General features: G+C 39.8%; 1 protein-coding gene across 1 annotated transcript in view; it reads right to left on the reverse strand.

Moving 5' to 3' along the window:
- DROSHA (drosha ribonuclease III) overlaps positions 1-21,648 on the reverse strand; it is a 103,999-nt gene that overhangs the window by 63,497 nt on the left and 18,854 nt on the right. The window contains exons 7-13 of the mRNA XM_081089710.1: positions 20,891-21,045; positions 18,089-18,169; positions 14,612-14,698; positions 12,273-12,359; positions 6,464-6,535; positions 4,543-4,624; positions 3,304-3,378 (exon numbers count right to left, since the gene is read on the reverse strand). Of these exons, the coding sequence (XP_080945836.1) occupies positions 3,304-3,378; positions 4,543-4,624; positions 6,464-6,535; positions 12,273-12,359; positions 14,612-14,698; positions 18,089-18,169; positions 20,891-21,045 (639 nt within the window). The remainder of the gene's footprint in view (positions 1-3,303; positions 3,379-4,542; positions 4,625-6,463; positions 6,536-12,272; positions 12,360-14,611; positions 14,699-18,088; positions 18,170-20,890; positions 21,046-21,648) is intronic.

The following is a 21,648-nucleotide window of genomic DNA, read 5'->3' on the forward strand; positions in this document are numbered from 1 at the left end:
ACAAGCAATGAACAGGCTTTCCTGTACATGCAGACTTCCTATCTTGAATTACAACAAGCCCCAGCCCCAGCTATAGTCAAATAAAACCTTAAACAGGCTCTAGGGGAGTTCATTTTAACTGTCTGACTGCTACAAGTAGAGGTAGGGATAGAAAAAAAACAAAACAACAACACAAAAATTTGAAAAAAAAATTTTAATTTCAATCAATTGGTTGTTCTATGGTTTAACCTCTGGAAAACTGACCTTCATTGAATAATCCTTGATTTAAACTATAAGTTTAATTTTGAACAAATCTGTAGAAAGCAACTGAGATAGCTGTGTTTAAAACAGGTAAACTGGAAAACTGAAGAAAAAATATGATGCCTAAAAAACTTTCTATTAGAGATAATAAACTGAAATAAATGAAAAGCAAAGAGAACGAGAGGACCATGAAATACCTGAAATATATGAAAGCTGCTCATTCTCAGAGTAGTACAAGTAAAATGCAAATGATAACAATCAGATGACCTTTTGCCTATTAGACAAACTATAGAAGACGAGTATTATTCAGTGTTGGCAGATGTACAGAAAATAGGTACTATTAAAAATGTTGGTGACAACTACAAATTATGTGCTTTTTAGCGAGAACTTGGCCAGTATCTTTCCAAATTTAAAATGTGCATATTGTTGTAACAAATCATTTCACTTCTAGGAGTCTACCTTATAGAAACATTGACCTAAATGCAAAAGGCTAGATGCAAAAGACAATTCCTGAAGTATTTATGCAATGGGGAGAAAATAGCCATCTCCAAAATATTCTTCACTAGAAGAACTGTCGAAAAAAATTAATGTCAGTTCATACTGTGGAATTCTATGTAAGTTTTACAGAATGAGGCGATGTATTTACATGGAGGATATCTGAAGTAGGTGAGTATAAAGGCAAGTTGCATAAGATGTTATTAGCTCATTGAAACAAAAAAGCATTAATTCTCCCTACACAGGTTAAAACAAATACAAATCAAACCACTCATAGCACGAACTCATTTTTACATGTCTAGAGGGGTGCTCATTTTTACAGTATACACATTTGTACTGTTTGTCACACATATGTGCCCACACACACACACACACACCCCAAGTCAACGCAATTGAGGGCAGAGAAAACACTTCAACAGTCTTTTCAATAAATGATGCTGGATCAATTGGATTTCCATACTGAAATCTGCAAGTTTCTCTAGTATATTTTCAAAGGGAAGTCTACCGAAAAAGTATATCTTATTTGAAAAGTAAATCAAAAGACCTCTTTTAGTGACAACATAAATTTTATCCCTAAATAGTTATGGAAAACATTTTGTGAGAGTTAAAATCCCACAAAGTAAATATCTAACGTAAGATTTTTCTTTAAGATGCTTTTAAAACTGTCCACTTTGTCTTAGAGATTTGCTTGGTCATAAAATGCCTAGCTGGCAGACAGTTACTGAAAGAACAGGCTTTTCAACAAACTCACTGCAACACCATTTTATAGTAAGTTCACTGCTAAGGTGCCATTATAAAATCAAAGATACACTCACTTGAGAGAAAAAAAAAAGGACTCCTCAATAAAACAAAACCAGATGTACAAAGGGGGAAAGCTTTTGAATACATTTCCAAACAAAAAAAAAATTAATGATAACACTGAAAACATGAGCAACACTATTCTAAAATAAAAATGTCATTGTGACTGAATGTCTGGACCGAGGAAAGGACAAAATCCTGAGGACAATCTAAGCTAGAATAAATGGACAAGAAACAAAAGCCGCAAAGGGACACATCGGAGCTCAGAGGAAAGTTAAGGGCAGCTCAGCAGAGAGACAAGGTAGAAGGGCCCAGGCACCACCTTCAGGAAGAGACTAAAACAAGCGTGTCCCCTGGATTTGGTCTTTGGGAGGCTGGCTTTTTTTCTTTAAATATGATTTTAATGATTTTAGAGAGAGGAAGTGAGAGGGAGAGAGCGATAGAAACACCACCTCCAGCTGGGGATCGAGCCCATAACCGAGGCATATACCCTGACCAGGAATTGAACCAGTGACCTCTTGTGAACAGGCTGACACTCAACCAATGAACTACACTGGCTGGGCTGGGAGGCTGGCTCTGACAGCAGCAGCAGTGGCAGGGTGGGATGGGGTTAAGGGGGCGAGGTGCCATAGCAAAGGCAGGTGTGGCTGGACCAGGGTCTGACAGGCTCTAGGGTAAGTGCCAAGGCCTGCAGAGGAAGGCTTCCTGCCCCAGAAGGACAGCAGGCATAAGGAGAAGCGCATGAGCCTAAGGCTAAACTTTTGAAACTGTGGATATGTAGCCTGGGCTGAAAGCTTACATGCTGAAAAGCTAAACAGCTGAAATTATAGATCACAGATTTATTGCAGCTGCCAAACCTTTTCGCCAGTATCACTGAGCAGCACACAGATAGGGGGGAAAAAGGCAAATGGTGGAGTTGACATTTCCATGGAAGGTGGTGGTTAGCATAAGGCACTGAGGCCCCTAGAGCCGAGGGACAGAAGTCAGAGCACAGGACTTAATCGAGGAAGCAAAGGAAGGTGACCATGCAGAGAGCAAAAGGAAGATCCAAATGGAAGCAAAGAAAATAAGGGCTGGAAGTATGAGCATATCACTGGAAATACCAGTGAAGGAGAAACCAGAATGAGACCTGGGATGATTCCTTTAGGGTGGTGCAAACAAAAAGGCACCCAAAGATTTCATTACAAACACAACCATTTTTAAAAACACCAAGTATAATGCCATATCTCATAGCTAGACTCTCAAAAAAATTTTTCAAAAACAGTTAAAATGTTGCTTAAAAAACATGTCATATAGTTACTTATTTTAATTGAGTGAGAAAATAGTTTTTTCACTGTAAAATAAGAAGTCTATGTCAAAAAAAATAGAAAAAAGCAACTGTAATGCCTTCATACAACTACTATTGCAGTATTTTTTAGCATATAGTCAGATTGTATATAAAATGTTATAATTATTGATTTCTAATTAACGCTTTGCATTTTTAAGCCACATGCATATTTCCATATTAGTTTTAACACTTATGTGATATTTTATCAAGTGAAATTTCAAATTTTATCAATCAATTCTCCCACTGCTCATCTAGTTTGGGGCTACCATACATTACGTAAGGGTACACAGCAGCATGTGTAATTTTACATTTTATGCCTGACTTAGAGTAGAAAATTACCAGTGTCTGTGGTGGGAAAGTTGTCCAAAAGACTGGAAGGAGAATAGCAGGCTTATTTTCAGACACACTATTTCCACGGGTCACAGACAAGCCAAAAGACTTACCTGGAAGAAATCTTACAAAACGTGGCATGAAATGAAATCTTGGGCAGCAGGGTGGGCTGTCTTCAAACAGAGGACCTAAAGCAAACAAGTGGAAATACAAGAAAAAAAATTAATAAAAACAGGCTTAGAAAACAAATACTGCAACTTAATTCCTAAGATTCATTATAATGACAAAATCCCTACAAGTAGGGGCATAAAAATAAAAAAGGTCTTCTTCTTGTACATCAGTCCTGTGGTAACCACCACAAACATCCCAGAAACACTGAAGTGAGGAGACTACCAATGTAAGAGGGGAATGAAAGCCCAAGGACATGTGCTTCATGGTACACTAGAGGCCTGGTGCACGAATTCGTTCATGGGTGGGGTTGGAGCCAGCCCACTCCAACCAGGGCTGGGCCAGCCAGGGGGAGGGGCCATGGGCAGTTAGTCAGCAAGCCCCACTCCCGATGGGCATGAGGAGGGGCAACTGAGGGAGAGGCCAATGGGGGGAGGGGCCACAAGCGGTTGAACTACCGGTCGGAGGGACAAGTTACATATTAGCTTTTTATTATATAGGAGGATAAGGGAAAACTATTTTTAGAAAGTCAAAACATAAAAATATTTTTGTTATAACTGAACTACTGCATGATATAATATGCTTGTGTTTTAATTCCTTTCCATTTTAATCAACAGGACTGGAGAAAAATAGAGAGAAATACTACCAAAAACTTGGTTTGAAAAGCCATTCATCAATACACGGTTTAGCAAATAAATAAGTAACTGTCTGCTGGAATGCAGACACCTCCTAAGAGTAACTATTATCCAAGATCCAAGGACCAGGTGCCGGTTCGATGTAGCTCGCAGGTTTTGAATTGTGTTTTGAAGGCAAAGCAAATTTCTGTTTTGATAAACTGTTATCTTGGAAGTTCGTATTACAGTAAAGTTCAATAGATTTAAAATATTAACTAATGAGACTTTCCCCAATGCACCTAAATCAATGTAATTACTTATAACTGATACCATCTTCTTACATATCAGTTAGGTAACTGATAATGGTAATCTTAGGCAATAGACACTGTCAAATTGTATTAGAAAAAGACCCATGAAAACTTATTCGTGTCAGATGATAGCAAGCATTCCTATGAATCACACTTTTCCCTGGGTATTTCAAAAAATAAGAGAAATTTCAATTATGTTCTCCCCACCATACACCACAATGTTCTTTCAGCATTACATTTTTCTTTAAATCCTATTATTTACCTTTAAGATTCCAGTCATACAATTCCAATATATCTCTGAATAGGAATAATGAAAAGAGTTCAAGTCCCTTCACACAAAAATTCTGAAAAATAAACCAAAATCAAATTACTATAATACTGCAAATATATATTAACTGAAGGTTCAACTTGTTCTAGTCAAGTGCCTTAAAGTGTCTGTTGAAACTATCCTAAAACCATGTACTTTCCTAAAAAGTTTGACCACCATCCTACAAAGAACAGCTCATTTGCTTGAGACACAAATGAAGTAGGCAAGCGTGGCTTTAGGTTTCCCAAGAAAATGTGAGCACAGTCCTTCCCAATGTACGAGTAAAATGATGTGAAATTAAAACACTAAGTCATCTTATGAAGGGAGCGGAACCAGAGACATGGAAGCATGGAACTGAGTACGGAATCTCGGAGGGACGGTGGGTGGGAGGTAATCAACCAAGGACCTTATATTCATGGCCCATGGACGTAGATGAGGCCATGCATATACAGGGTGTTGAGGGCCTGGGGTCGGGAGGCAGACTGGAGCGGGTCAATGGGGGGAAAAGCGGGACATATGTAATACTTTCAACAATAAAGAATTATTATTAAAAAATAAAATAAAAATGAAGTCGTCTTTATGTCATATTTTTCTAACCCAATTATAATATCAGGCTCTCCTGGGGACTTTTTGTTAATTCAAATCTCTCTTTCTCACACACACACACACACACACACACACACACACACACACACGCCAGCAGGCTCTGATAGGTTTGTCCCGCTCACCCCACCCCTGTTCCCTGCCATCCCCCAAACACACCCAGAATCACTGTTAGAGTGACCATAAACAGAGGTCTTTCATGCCAAAAAGTTAAAATTCTTAATGAAGGCAAATAAAGGGCTACGAAAAACTACAAAACTTTGGACGAAAATTTCTCCAGTAAACAAGCTTAACAGATGATATATTTGCAACTAAGACATGTCTCATAATTCTTCCTTCCTATTTGTTTTGCTCAGGGTTCATAAATCACCCTGCGTGAGATAACTCCAGACGCATAAACCTTTACAATAGCAAATGAAGGCTTATGACCTTAAAAATCGAAAGGAAGCAAAAAGCCCTTTTAAGCTAGAGAATAAGGGGGGTGGCCCTTTCTCTTTAATTCTTTTTGAAAGACAGGTAGAATTACCGGGACTTGCTTTGAATGAAGTAGGTGCAAACTAAGCATGTATGTCATGCTTATCAATTCCCGCTGGTGCCCGGCTGCCGACAGAGCTGCGCTGTTAAACAAGGTTTGCAAGGAGAGCCGGGGGCTCAGGAAATCGACCCCAACTCCAGCACAAGGTTAAGTGCACAGGCTTGTTTGCTGTCTAGTTGTTATTTCTTCGTGTGACTTGTTGACATCACTAAATTCAAGATCAGGCAATGAATCATTCTGAGATTCACATTAATCTTGCTTTGGAATTTTAAACCTCTTGCATATATTTAGATAAATCTGCTGCTGAGCAGTGGCAATGAAAAACAATTAGGAAAAATATGTAAATATATGGGAAGAAAAATGAACCAAGCACCGATCTTGTCATTGGAGATAATGAATAAGATTATTCCAACAGCTATCAGATTCGGTTTCACTACCCTAATTTCCTCTGATAACAACCAGTAATCAAAATCTGTCCCCTACCCAAAACAAACCAAAAGCGAATGTAAAGTTACTATCAGTAGATGCAAAACAAGGAGAAATGGATTCAGAAGTTGAAAAATGGCCTGAATTTTAACCTTGTTCCTAGAGCTCCATCTCACTGACCCTTGCAACAGTGACCACAAAACTTTAGGGGTATTTCTGAGGCCAAAGCCAGAGCTGGCCATGTCCAATGCTTTCAAGATGTAAGTGTGGAATAAACAGAAGACAAAGCTGCTAAGCCATCTTCTGCCTTACCTCAGGCATCATCTCTTCGATGAAATGGATCGTGTAGTCTATGTTGAATCTGATCACTTTACACAGCGGAATCTGCAAGAATAAGAGGAGGTTCAGTCTGCAACACCATCCCGGAGGCTCACAATGAGCATGTGTTGGCAACCTGACCCAGAAGGCCATGACCCAGACGAGAAAGTTTCACTTCATCTAAGCTGCTCACAATGCTGCAGGCGAGCTTGACCACAACGGCTGGGTTTTCATGGCAGGCACCCAGCTGGTCCTGCCTCTACAGGAAACCTGCATAATGCTGGTGCTTAATTAACTGTACGAGCAACAACACAAACGTGACAAGAACCCATTAAATCCAACCAAATTGCCTCTAGAGAATTAATAAAACCACTTAAATACTTATTTTTCTCATGTGTGTTTTTTTTTTTAATCTTTCAGAACTTTGGCTTTTCAGGCAGATCAGAGATAGCAGGCTGACAGCTCATCGGTTACAGATTCCTAAGTCACTACACGCACACCAGTCCAGCTGTCTATCTGGCTCCGGAGCAAAACCAACCGTGGTAATAATCATAATAAAGTATGATATGAATAACAACAGATAGCATTTCCTGAGCCAGGCGCTGCTCAAATGCTTCACATATGGTCACCCATGTAGCCACCCCTATGAGATAGGCACAATTTATTATCCCCCTTGTACAGTGTAGGAAACTGAGGCAGAGTCATCAGGTACCTTACCTAAGGTACACCGGTAGCTGGTGAGTTCAGAAATGTTGCTCTAGACTCCAGCCAGCTCTAAGCCACTAGAGTATATTACCTCTCATCACCTGTTGTAATACCCAGGGTTCACGTGAAAATGAAGGAAGGCTCATGTTAAATAAACCCACACCTGTCTTGTTTTACCAATGTGTCATCAGACACTACTAGCCTAGTGCCTAGACATAGTCGGTTTTCCTGGAGTATACTTTTGAATGAGGGAGGAATGAGAAAGGGAGGGTGTGGAGTTACCACAGTGGTCTGGCTGATTACCTGAGGAAAATAATACTCAGAAGCCCTAGAGATGTGTTAAGTCGGTTTTTCTAGGCACTCAATCTGTCTGTCCAGATGACAATTTTATATAAATGTAACCATTTTTACAAACCATAGCAATCAGAAAGAAACACATTTTAATTCTACCAAAGGAATGGTAAGAAAAACAAAAAAAGTCTTATAATGCCATCTACTGGAAACTTTTTCTCAGAAATGAAATTTAGTTCTTAGGTGCTTTTTCATTTTTTAAAAGGATAACAGCTAATTTGAGTAAAATTCACATTTTAATAAGAGATCCATATGCAACCTTCTTGTGCTAATAAATGAGTTCTAAAACAACTGAAGCAGCAGGCTAAAGCCACTAATATTTTAAGGTCTTTTTAGTCCTATATTTAAAAATGATGTGAGAGCTACAAATTTGGGCATCATTCATATTTTATAAATACCTATTCTTTGCTAACAATGATGTTAGGTTCACAGTTATCCTAGAAGAAGTCATAGCCCCTACCATTTTAAAAGACAAGGATCTAAAAGAAGAACATGGTACACTGTAACTTGTAAGTACAATTAAAAACAAATATGCAAATGGAGAGTATAAAGTTCCAAAGGACCAAAGGAGGTAACATTTGAGTTAAGTCTTCAAAGAGGGGCAGGGATTTTCCAGGTCATCCAGAAAAACTAACCTGGGGAAAAGCAGGTATTTAGTTTCTAGCAAGACAGAGAGAAAGGAGCCGGGGGAATTACAAGTGATTTAGCTGTTCAGGAATAAAGTGGGTGGAGAGAGAGAAGCAAGGTATTTCTAGACAGGAAAGTATGAACTATATCAGTGGTTGCCAACCAGTGGTCCGTGAGGTCCGAAAGGCTGGCGACCATTGAACTATATTATGCAAATTTTACAAACAATGTAAAGGATTCAGGGCTTATCCTATCAATGAGAAGTCATTCAAGCAGTTTAAGTGAGAGAACATCACAGTTCACACTTTGGATGAGTGGCTATGTAAACGGTGTGGGGATGGTCTGGAAGGGAACGAGGCAGGAAACTAGAAGACCAGAGTCTAATGAAACAGTCCAGGAGCCAAATGAAGAGAAGACTGGAAAGAAGGGGAATATTTTTAAACATAAGAGATGTTACTGAAATACACAGTGACCGTTCTGATGTGGAGGCAAGAAAGAACAATAGGGAATAATTTCTGGGTTTCTGGCCTACGTGACCGTACACATCACAATGACATTAATACAAAGAAATTCATGGGGTACTCCCCGCATACTCAAACTCAGTCTGTGGGAAAGATGACGAGTTCTGTTTCACACAGGGTGAGGATGAGGTACCTGAGGGGACATTAAGGTGGGTGTGCCCAACAGGCAGTCTGAAGTTGCCGTGTGAAACATGGAGCCCTACGTCACAGCTATAAATAACAATTTGGCAAGGATCAGGATACACATAGGAGGAAAAACCGTGGGTGAGCCTCCCTTACTCAGAGAGAGGGTATCCGAAAGAGACAGGACCACAGGCCATGGGAGCAGTAGGGAGCCAGGCAGAGAGAGAGCACAGTGTCAGCCTGAGCCCTTCTCAGACAGAGAGCACAGTGTCAGCCTGAGCCCTTCTCAGACACACCACTGGGAAGGAAGGATCTCCTCTGCTAGTCAAACGTTCCTCTTCTCTAAGACACAGAGAGAACTGGTCATTTGCCAACATAATCGGAATCTCGACTGATTGGAAGCTTAACTGGCCAATCAAATAATATAAATACCTACTATCATTTCTTAAAACATCTTTGGACACTGGCTAACACTAACTCCTATTTCACCATACCAAAAACAAGCAAAAACAAAACAAAACAAAAAAAGCACTCCTAAAGAAAACACCCCTTTCAAAAATAAAGATAAGTTAAAAAAAAAAAAAAAAAAAAGAAAACTTCCTCAACTCTACTACTTCCAGACACTAAATGACCAAATCCAGCCCAGTGCGGCTGCTGGAAATGGGAAGCCCATGAAGGCAGGAGGAAATGGTCATGGGCTTCATGGGGCTTTTGTGGTCAGGATAAAGTATTATGCACCTAATATGTTTATCTTTATAATTTTCGTTATATTGTCAAAGCCCTTAGTAGCATCAGGTATTATAAGTACTAGTAACTGTACTACATAAAAGAATTAAATTCTCCCGGAATGCTCTATACCAAGCCAACAAGGCTTTCCGTCCACTGCAAGTTCTGAAGAGAACCTGTCAGAACTAGATTTGGCTGAGATTCTCACGTTACGATCATTTGCATGCCATTCTTCCTGATGTGCTCTCTCCAACAAGAACATGAATCAGATCAGTACAGTGATTTAATAATTCCCTTTCTTGGGAGGTTACTTCAAATTCAAGAGGCCTTTGATGGATCTAATTCCTATGAACTGTACAACACTCGGCTTAATACTCGATTTATTTTATCAACATCTCTAACATAAATGATGGGGCTTATCTTCTCATTACAGAGTTAAGTTCTCAAATTTTGAGAACTTGAATATTTTTATATAAAATATATGCAGAAGCTAGGAATTTTTCAGTCCTACATTTTATTTTATGATAACAGTAACAACTGCAATTAATTTAGCATTAACAGCCTATCAGTGCCTGAGGAATTTTAATAAAGCTCATTGAATCACTTGTCCAAAGTCACACAGATGTTAAGAATTAGTTTTTAAAAACAAAAAAGAATTAGAAGATGCAAACCCAGGTCTTTCTGACATATTTTCCAAAATAAGAAGTTCAATATTTGTTGGATGCCAACCCACTGTATGATAAACACTTTTCATGTTTCATCTCATTTTTTTTTACAAAAGCCTGTTGCTAAAACTAATACCTCTATTTTAAGATAAGAAAGGGTTATAAAGACTGAAATGTCAAATCATACAGATAGTAAGAGGAATTCAATGTTTAAAACTTTGGTCTCTCTGAAGCCAAACTGCTTTCCTTCTTTAATGAAGGTGATCCTAAAAGTTAAAGTAAGATCTACACTATTCTAGGGAATTAAAAAATAAGATAGATATTTTGAAATATTTTCATGGTAACTAAATTATTTGTTTTGCAAATCCTTTGAAGGGCAAAAAAGAGAGAAGTGCAATAGGGAGGGGAAGTTGGACTAGAGGACTTCTAAAAGCCTTTCCCACTCTAAGACTAGGAGATTTGATGTCACAAAGGTCTGAGTGCCTCACTGAGACATTTAAAAAAAGACAACAGCCCTGACCAGTGTGGCTCAGTTGCTAGAACACTGTCCCATGCACAGAAAGGTTGCTGGTTTGATTCCCGGTCAGGGCACATGCCCAGGCTGTGCTTCTGTCCCCGGACGGGGTACTTACGGGAGGCAACCGATCAATGTTTCCCTCTCACATCACTGTTTCACTGTTTCTCTCTCTCTCTCTCTCTCTCTCTCTCTCTCTCTCTCTCTCTTCAAAAAAAAATAATTTAAAAAAATATATTTACAAAGACAACAAAACCATCAAAATTCAAAAACCTCCTAATGCCTTTTCATATAGATTGTTTAAGAATAGTCCAATATAAAATTATGTCACTATGTAAGGTAACAAATGTTAACTAGACTCATTGTGGTAATCATTTCACAATATATACAAATACTGAACCATTATGTTGTACACCTAAACTAATACAATGTTATATATTAATTATACCTAATTAAAAAAAAGAAAGAATGGTCCAATATTATACTCTTTTGTATACTATGGTCCATCCCGGAGGTAAACGTGGTATGTATTATCAAATGATTTTATTTTTACATTTACAATGTACTCATCTTCTCAAAGAAAATTGTCTAGGATAAAATATACTGTGGAATAAAAACAATAAAAAGACAATTTGTTTTAAATTAGTATCACTACTATGGAATCATGTCCACTTATAAAGAAAAAAAGAAAGGACAGAAAGAAACAAGGTTTGGCAAAGATGTGAATCTTTCTTTACTCTCCAGAGGAACAAAATTTCAAGTTTTAAGTAAACAATACTAAAATAACTTTTCAAACTGTATAATTTCTTGTAACCAAACCAGAAAGGTTAGAGAACATTCTATTTTGAGGTAGCTACACCGTAGCTATAACTCAGTAAGTTCTATAACGACGTCTAGGCTGGATGAAGTATACTGCTGCACTCTCCCTGAGCCGCCAGCAAATTCACTCCATGGCAATTCCCAAGACTGCCAGCTCTGAGACAAAGCTTTTGACTCATAGATACAGAACTTCCATTTGAACCGCTTACTAACAGAGCAGCCTTAATACCTGTATAAAAACATCATAGATCTGTGTGTCAGGCAAAGTCCCTTAAAGAAGACATATTCCTGGTATTCAAAGGCAGAAAACTGTATGAAATTAATTCAGATTCCAGATGTCCTAAACCAGCTCTATTTCTTTTTCTATTGCTCAGAGACTAAACAGCAAGTTCTTCTTAAAACTTTCCAACTTTCCTTTGAAGGACACCCACCCCCAAATAGCTCTGACACGTTACTCCACAGTTAATCCTTCTTTTTCAATCTTTCACACTCTCAAAATGTTATCCTGACACGTTTACTTACACCATTTCATGGGAAACAAACCTGTGACTCATTAGCACAGATGTCACACTCCCACCTGACACAGACTGCCATAGACTTCCTGCAGCTCAGGCAGAGGGAGGACACAAAGTAAATGTTACTTAGAAGTCAGGAGAAAGGAAATCTATTTTGATTTTTAGAAGAATGAAGGGAGAACAGGAAAGGTGGGGGGTGCAGGGACAGGGAAAGCCAGTCAATGAGCACATACTTACATTAGTTAGAGGGGCATGTGCAAACATAGAAAATCCTTCAAAGATATACTCATGGTCATCATATTCTATAACAGTGGGCCTGTCAGTCTGAAAGCAAACAGAAACACACGCTTGAATTAAATAACAGCATGATTTGCATGTGCAGATATTCATCAGGACACAAAGCAACCACCAGGAAAAATATCAGGACTCCACAAACTTTCTTAATGTTTGTCCAAACACTAGGGAGAACTTAAAAGTTTAATTTTAGGAGAAATTGTCTGGCTTGGTGGAATTCTCTGGCTTCAGTAATATTTATATACTGAGACAATCAAGACATTTTGTTACAGATGCCAGAAAGGGGGGGAAAGGCTATCTGACTTCACTTTCTAGGAACTTGCTTTACTTAACCCACAATACTACCAGTCCTGTTCTTATTGATCTATATTTCTGAACTAACAGAAGTCCTAACAAGAATAAGATAATAACGCAGCTGACTCAAAGCTCGAAGGGAAAAAAAGACTCAGCATCATGATGGTCAAGACTAACCACCTGGAAGGCTCTGGAAGGGCCAGGTGCCAGATCTCAGCCCTCACAGTTCCATTCCCAGGCCTTCCAAGGAGAAGCAACCCACCAAATGTGCAACAAATCAATTCCTGCATGATGCCCAAGATCTTAATTACTGAAAACTGAATCTGTAATTAAAACATACAAATGTTGCTCTATGCATAAGACTCTCTTCCTTATGCCATTCTTATAACCCACCATTTTTAATCCTAAATGCTAAATATGGAATTATCAAGACTAATAACCTAATAGATATGTTTTTTACATAGGTACTGAACATTTCATACACACACACACACACACACACACACACATCACACACAAAGAACTTGACAGGGAGAGAACTAAAGAATATCCAAATGTACGTTATTTGTTTTGTCAATATTACTGTTACTTTCTATTTGAATAATTCAACAAAGTTGGTCTAAATTAAATATAATGAAAAGAACTTCTAATGAAATAATCATGGTACAACACTCTGAAAAACAGTTTGGTAGTTCTTCAAATATTAAAGATAGAGTTACCAAACAATCCAGCATCCCAGTCCTGGGTTTATGTCCAAGACAAATGAAAACAAACATCCACACAAAAACTTGTCCACAAACATTCACAGAAGCATTTTTCATAATAGCCAAAAAGTGGAGACCACCCAAATGTTCATCAACTGATGAATGGATAAATAAAATATAGTATATCCATAGAATGGAATATTATTTGGTCATAAGAAGGAATGAAGTTGCATGTTACAACATGGGTGAATCTTGAAAACCCTATACTAAGTGAAATCAGAAGCCAAAAAGATGATATATTGTATTGTCCCATTCATATTAACTATCTAGAATAGGCAAATAATAGAAAGCATCTTATTGGTTGCTGAAGGCTGGGTGTGGGAAAGAGTTGACTGCTGCTGAGTACAGGCTTTCTTTTCGAAATGATGAAAATGTTCTAAAATTAGACTGTGATGATGGTTTCACAATTCAGTGAAAATATGAAATATAAAAAATACACTTTAAATGGGTACATTTTAAGGTATATTAATTATAGCTCAATAAAGTTGTTAAAATATGTAATTATTAATATCTAACTTTGAAATTGAAATCTCTTGATGATACAAGTAACCAGAACTAATAAAATTTTATACTATGAAAGGCAGTATAACATAGTGGAATAGCATACAGCCATACACGATGGTGTCAGACTGCATAGGTTCAAATCTGCACTCTGCCACTTCCTACCTGAATACTAGTAATCTTGAGCAAGCTACTTAACCTCATCTGTAAAATATGTTCTACTGCTCCACCTATAAAATGGAGATAACAGTGTCTGCTTCATCAGTTTGTTGTGAGAGATAAGTTAATACATGTCAAATACTCAGAATGGTGCCCAATACCACAGTCAACAAGTATTAAGTATTATTATTACTGAAATACTGGTAGATACAATAGATGTTCTTATTTGGGTCACTAGATAACATATAATCTATTTGCTGACTTTTAAGAGATGTGAAATTGTTCTATGCATTCTTCCAACTCCACAGTGCCACAATTTTTTGACTATTATGTGGTACCAACAATATAAATGAAAAAAGGTACCAAAAATAATCTGGTAAAAAAGTAAAAATAAATGTCATTATGATAAAGGCCAATTTTATCAACATAAAAATAGGATATTATAAAGAAAGAACATTTAAGAACTGAATCAATATTTAGTCTATTCACATTTTAACCTAATTGCACACATTCAACCTATTTACATTTTAAAATAAAGGAAATCTGATTTTGTAAGGAACTTACTAAGAAGTTTGTAGGAGGGGAGACTGTAATTCGATAGTGGAAAAGTCTGCCAGCATTGTTGGTCATAGGACGACAGGGCTTGATGGCCTGAGGGAAGAAACATAAGTGATATTGAAAGTAAATAAGCAAAGTATTTTTACTTAAATTAGACTGTATTTTCTAGCTGCATGTCTAACTAAAGAGGTTCCTTTACTGGCTAGCAGGAAAAAATAGTATTCACTTTACCGTTAATTAGACGAATGAAAAAGGGCTGGCTGGTCCCCAGTATTCAATTCATTTCTTCATGTGCAATAGGACAGTTTGAGACAACGTAAAGATCTTTATAGATCTAAATTTATCTTTTTTGGGGGGGGTAAAATAACACAATAATTGAACTTTGGCTAAACTCCCAATAAACTGAAAAAGAAAAGGGCAGGAAAAATCAACTCCGGAGGATTAGCAGTAGGTTTTAATGGGGGTGGGGGAGATAGTGAAAAGATTAAACATGCTGGTGAAAACAGAAGGGACCAGAGATGAAGACGGGTGAGAGGTGGTGGGACAGGATATCATGGAGCTTAAGTCAGGAAAAGGAAAACTGACAGCGAGCAAAAGCAGCATCAGTGGACTGAACCGTGGGTGTGCTGTGACGGACACAGAGATGCGTGCCCCAGACCATGCACGGCAGGACCGCTGCCCACTGCGGAGAGAAGCATGAAGGCCCAGCCAGCGAAGCCCAAGTCAATGGACAATACTCATTCCTCGGCTGATGGGGCTTTGTTGGGGCTGACTCATAGTTTGATTAATCCCTCTGTCCAATCCTGCTTATACCTTCTTCCTTTCAAAGAAACATCACGCGCCCCAAACTCCACTTTAGCATCTGCTTCTGGAAAATCCAGTGCGGGACAGTTGGTACCAAGAGTGACCCCAAAAAGCAGGAGAGATAAGATGGGGTTTGGGAGAGAAATCACTTACCATGCAACTGGCAATAAAGGCCCCATCATGGGGGTAGGCGGAGCACACAGCCCCTGGCACCGGATGGCACACCTACTGAAACTTTCAAAGACGATGGAATGGGAGGCTGTACCAATGGAAGCCGGTGTTTAAGACTATGAGAGAATAGTAGCTCTAATGGCAATGGATAGATGGCTACTCCACCATACTCCTCAAACTTTAGTTAGATCACCTGAAAGGCTTGCTAAATCTCAGACTGCTTGCTCCCCATCTCCAGAGTCTGACTCAGAAGCTGAAGCAGCTGAGAATCTACATTTCTAACAAGTTCCCAGGTATATGAATTAATCTACAGCAGGGACGGGAACCTACTTTCTGCCAAGGGCCATTTAGATACTTATAACATCATTCTCGGGCCATACAAGATTATCAACTTAAACATTAGCCTGCTATACTTGGTCAAACATTTCATTAACTCACCCCTAATGCCTTGGCAGGGCCAGACCAAATGATTTCATAGGCATCATAAGATCCACAGGCTGGACGTCCCCCACCCCTGCTCTATAGAAGTGAACAGCAGAGGAGAAAGGAAACTGAAAGCCAGATGGGAAAACTAGAGGGTGTGTTGGGACACACAAAGAAGCTCTCACCTGCAGTGAGAGGTCAGAGCAAATCAGGACCGAGCCCAGGGCTTATCAAAGTCAGAGTGGGTGGACCTAAAAGACAATTAACAGCCAACCAAGATAGGTCTGCTATGCCAAAGTCAGGGACCTGAAAACATCCCCACCCCAGTACTGAATCAGTCTCCCCCCCTGGCTGACAGACCTATAATTAGGGTCATTTCCCCGGCACAGCCCAGCTGGAGAGGTGCTGGGAGGAGTTTATGCCTAGAGGGCCTGTAAGCACTAGCCAGTGTGTGCCAGCAGGAGTCTGCACAGGACCGGAGGCTGACAGTGCCTGACCAAAAGGGCCAGAACACACACACAACTGGTTAAGGAAGACTTTACTGACGTGGGAGCATTCAGGATTCCAGGATGCCAGGAGATGCTGGCAACTCCTTTCTAGGGTGTCTCCTAAAAGCATGAAAAAGTGATGGCCCACACAGAGTAAAGTCAAAATACCAAAACTGCCATGATGGACAGAGGAGGAATGAATCCAAAGATTCAAAGAAGTGGGCACTTTGGAGTGGACATAATACCTCTGACTGAAAAAATATACCAGATAATCATATTCTATGGGAAGTACAGAGGACAGGACAGCTACCAGGATCAAAAGGAATGTGCTGGTTCAGGGGTGGCCTTCTGTCAGTCAGTCAGTCATTCAGTGTCTGAGCGTGTCTGGGCCTTCTCCAGGTCTGACTAGAGAGGTTATCACGGAGCACAGCTTGCTGACAGCAACCATATGAAAGGACTCTGAAACAAGGGAGGCCAGACAGACGACGGGGCTGTTACAAGCTAGGGTCACACAATTATCATCAGGACCAGCAAGATCGAAGGGGCAGCCCAGGGAATCTGACACAGTCATGCAAGAGTCAACAGAACATGGTGTCCTTGGGCACAAAATAGATGGGTAGCTGACAAGAATACCAATTTAGTTTGTACCAACAGAAGAAATCAAGAGTGATAACCAAGTGGCTAAAGGGAGGTTGCTCCAATAAGTCATGTTCCTTTGCCCAGTTCCAGACCTGATCAAGTTTTTGAACTGATATCCATTGACTAAAGAGGTGGTCAATTCCCAGGAAGCCTTGCAACACCATTACAAACAAAAATGTTCATGACAACACTGTCCTTCCCCAAAGAACCTATGGCCATTTACCCAAGTAACAGTACACTAGGGAAAGGGGAAATCCTGACAGTTCAGATGCTGACACAGCATCTGAATCAACACTAATTCTCAGACACTGAATGACTGTCCTCATTCCCCAGTAGAGTGGGGGACATGAGGCCAAGGTAGCAAACAAAATCTTCATTGAGGTCTGGCTTACAATAGGTCCACTCTGTTTAAAAATCCACCCAGTGGTCATTGCCCTGGTCCCCAAATGTATCTGGAATTGATGAAACTGCCTAAAAGTATTCAACTTAATCAGTCAAGCATATTTGGAGTGTCCCTGATGGACCAGGGCTGGGCACAGAGCTAGAACAGTCCATGTGCTACTCAGTGTAGTGGGAACACAGATGAACAAATACAACAGCATTCCCACGTCCCCCAAGGAAAGCAGACAGGCACCTTATACACTTTAGAGAGATCGTTTCTCCAGGGTACTTCAGAGCCAATTGTGATAAGAACATAGAAAAAATATTACACCAGTTTTAAAAGAATAAAAACCAACTCAAAGACACTTGGCCTATTTGATGGTTTCCTTGATGATATTCCCCACTCCAAATCCAAACCCAAGTACTTTTCTTCTCCAATTATCAGTACCAGAGACTATTGGGGAATATGAAAAGGCTTTTCAATGGTCTTGTTTCATTTACAGGGGAAAGAATAGCAACGACACTGTCTACTGCTGGCTTCTCGGTGCATACAAATGTAACAACCCAAAGCCGTTACCTCTTCTCCGGGATAGATGCTGTGTCTAATTCCTGTGCGTCTGGCTTTTGCGCTGCATTTGCAGAGTGGACCATCATTCATCTGTCAGAGACAGAAAGGAATTAGTTTTATTGGGGGCAAGTCCCCACCATGCAAGCTGACGTTCCATGGAATTATGTGGGTTTTAACATCAGGAGTCCTGAAGCTCTAAAGAGGCTGTCACAGTGAGAAAATTACATGGATGATCCAAAACCAATAAAGCTGCACACTGTCCACACTGTCTGGTAAAAGGAAACTGTAAGGAAACGCTTGATCCCCAAGTGATTTGTGCAGCCAAGCAGAAAGTATCAGCGTCTGCGCATTGCTCGCCCCCATCTTCTCCGACCACTTTTTAGTATGTTCCTTCTATTTCTTATTTCAGGAAAAAAGGCTCTTCACAAAAGAAAAGCATATTTTATATACTTTGAAGCACATAGAATGCTTTGAAGGTAACCAGATTAAATGTTTTCAAAAGAGAAACATAAAGGTATCTGAAGCATAGAGAAGAAAATGCCTGCTAGAACCAGGAAAACGTTCAACACTAAGCAGGTAAGCCAATGTCTGGTTTTTCACCTGAATTCATTTCACTGCCCTGGACTCTACCCACAGGATTCAATAAGGGAATAATGCCTGAGTGACTTTTGGGTGGAAAGATGACTGCTAAGCATTGGAGAGGAGAGAGTGATAAACAGCTCAGGGTCCATGTACTCAAGGAATATTTATTCTAGGTAAGAAATAGCATACATATAATATGCTTAGTAATTTTAAAGAAAACGGAAAAATTGTCAGTGCAGATGGAGATACCACTGGCTTCAAAGAGACAAACTATCTGAACAGCCGAACAGGACAGGAAAAGCAGACGGCTATGCTACATGAGGCACCAGCATGAGGAACAAAGCGAAGGAAGAAACCCAAGGTGATGTTCCCGGGACATGACAGCCACCTCGATGGAATGGGTCATTTATGTGAGCAAGAAGACCAAACAAGCAGAACTGAGGTTCAAATCTTAAAGGGTCTTAAGAGTCATCTCATAACTTTATTCAACATAAACGGCAACACGGAATCAAAAGGAGACCAGAGCATCAGTGTGGAGAATAAGGAAGCTGAATTCCATTTCTCACTCTCTTTGTATTAATAAATACACACACACACACACACACACATATAACACATTATAACATATATATTTACACAAACACATAAACATATTTCTTTAAAGTTCTAGAAATTTGTGACTCATTGTGTCCAATGACAATATCTCAATACAACTTTGAAAAAAAATATTAAAGTGAAAAACTATAACTTTCTTTAACTTTTTGGAAAATCTAAAGCTCCAGGTGGTACATCAGAGAAATAACATTGTTACCTTATAAAAGACTGGGTAATTATCCCAAGTAACAGCTGGCAAACAGAGATGTGATGGGGTGCCCTCAAGAGTCACAGCACACGCCCAGTGATGGTTACAACTCATGAGGGAAAATGTGGAAGATCACCTCATGCTCACTGATTTTCAAGGGAGCAGACAGACACCCCACATTCCTGCCTCTACCAGGGGCTGGGCCCTGACGCAGATCAGCCCTTTTAAGGCTCGGCTGTACCGAGGACACAACACCAGATCTAGTGAACAGAATGGTGAGGCTGCACAGGGTGCTCTGATGGACTAAGAACCCTCAGAAACCAAGGGGCAGGCTCTGGACAGGAGAATAGGCCGTTAAAAAAACACACACACACTGGGGGGCAGAGGAGTGACTACTGATGGACATAGGATTTCTTCCAGGGGAGATGAAAATGCTCTAAAATTGGATTGTGATGATGGCTGTACAGTCCTGTGAATATCCTAAAAAACATTGAATTGTGCACTTTAAGTGTATAATCTATACGGTATGTGAATTAAAACTCATAGAAGCTATTTAAGAGATCATATGCATGATTAATATATCAAAGTAAGTTTCAAAATGCATGGACAACTGCAAACACTTCTGCTCAATTCCAAGAGAGCAAAAGGCACCACAAAGTGCATTTCTGGCGGGCATTCTAACTATATGAATTCTACAGAGAAAGACAGTTTAGTTAGCCATCCTCTAATAAGAGCCAAAAGAACATTCAATATAGAATGGTATGAATTTATTTCAATTGTAAATTATCTTCTTATAGGTATGTGTTTTATTATGCTTAATAACTTTATATGCATTAGATGCTATTTTTCTTGTGTTGTATATTTGTAAAATACCAATCTCTTATAAAGATACTATTTTGTATTATGTAGTACTTCATAAGAAAACCCTAAGTAGAAATAAAAATATGTCCAGCAATGACATCATTAGCTCAAACATACTTAACAAGGAAGGGAGCTTCCATGGAACTGTGACTATTACTAACTAAGAAATATGAAGTTTTATAGGACTGAAGACATTGTTTATTATATTGCTGTAAGATGCCTTCCAGACGAACTACTTTTAAAAAGACCTACAAGTCCTCTCGCCCTCACTCTACCATTTGTCTCCTTCCGTTTACTGCAAGTTTAATGAGGCAGCGCCATTATCTGGTTCCCTAACCCAGGATTTACCAACGTCGTCAAAAATGATTCAAGGCACAGTTGCTCTGGTGCTTATGCTTTGGAGCCGAACTCTGAGGCTGGAGGAAATGAGCTCTGAAGAATGGCTCACAGCGCCCAGAAGAAAATTCAGTTTCGATACCAGCCGACATGCATCTTCTGGACCTGGAGTCATAAATGTGACGTGTGGTTTGCACCCTTCCCAGCAAGAACATAAAACACATGCGCACCTGGCCTGGGTCATTGTACCAGAGTTCATCGTGAAGCCGGTCGGGATGGGCCTTTTTGCGTTTAATTTCTGCTATGACGTCAAAAACTTCAGAGTCGGAGCTGCTAGAACAGGTGCTGTCCTCATCAGACTCACATTCGGATTCACTGGAACTTTCTAACAGAGGTGAGGGGCAAACACGGAGAGAGGCTGAAGAAATTCACAAGATGGTTACACTCGGAGACTTCCCAATGACCCAAACCTCTCAATGCAAGGACAGTTGTTTATCCTTTCAGCAAATATTTGAGTGCCAAGCACTCTGCTCAGCAATACCATGAAAAGTCATACAGCCCATAGTGCTAAGGAACGATCTAGCTGGGAAAGCAAACAAAGATTGTTACAGAGAAAGGCTTGGTGCCTGAGAATATGCAAGCCACAGTAGCATGGGATTACATATTTTAAAAGGTGCAGCAATTCAGACAAGAGCAAGTCCCTGATCTGGAAAGGTCACCGGCGGTTTTCTGGAACGGGTGCACACCACCCAGGCACGGAGGTGGGGTGGGTGGCTGAGGAGGAGGCAGCAAGAGGAAAGGAACAGAGGGAACACTGCACGCAAAAGCCTGGAGGCGAGAGCACAGGGACACAGGCTGCAGCCAAGGCCCCGCAGAAACATCCTGGGGGTGCGGGTTGAAGGGTCATAACTGCCAGACTGATGGCTCTGAATGCCAGACTCGGGTTTAAATGTTTCTCTCAATAGTAGCAATAAAAGATTTTAGACTT

Source organism: Myotis nattereri (assembly GCF_964212035.1).
Source record: "Myotis nattereri genome assembly, chromosome: 4".
Classification (NCBI taxonomy): Eukaryota; Metazoa; Chordata; class Mammalia; order Chiroptera; family Vespertilionidae; genus Myotis; species Myotis nattereri.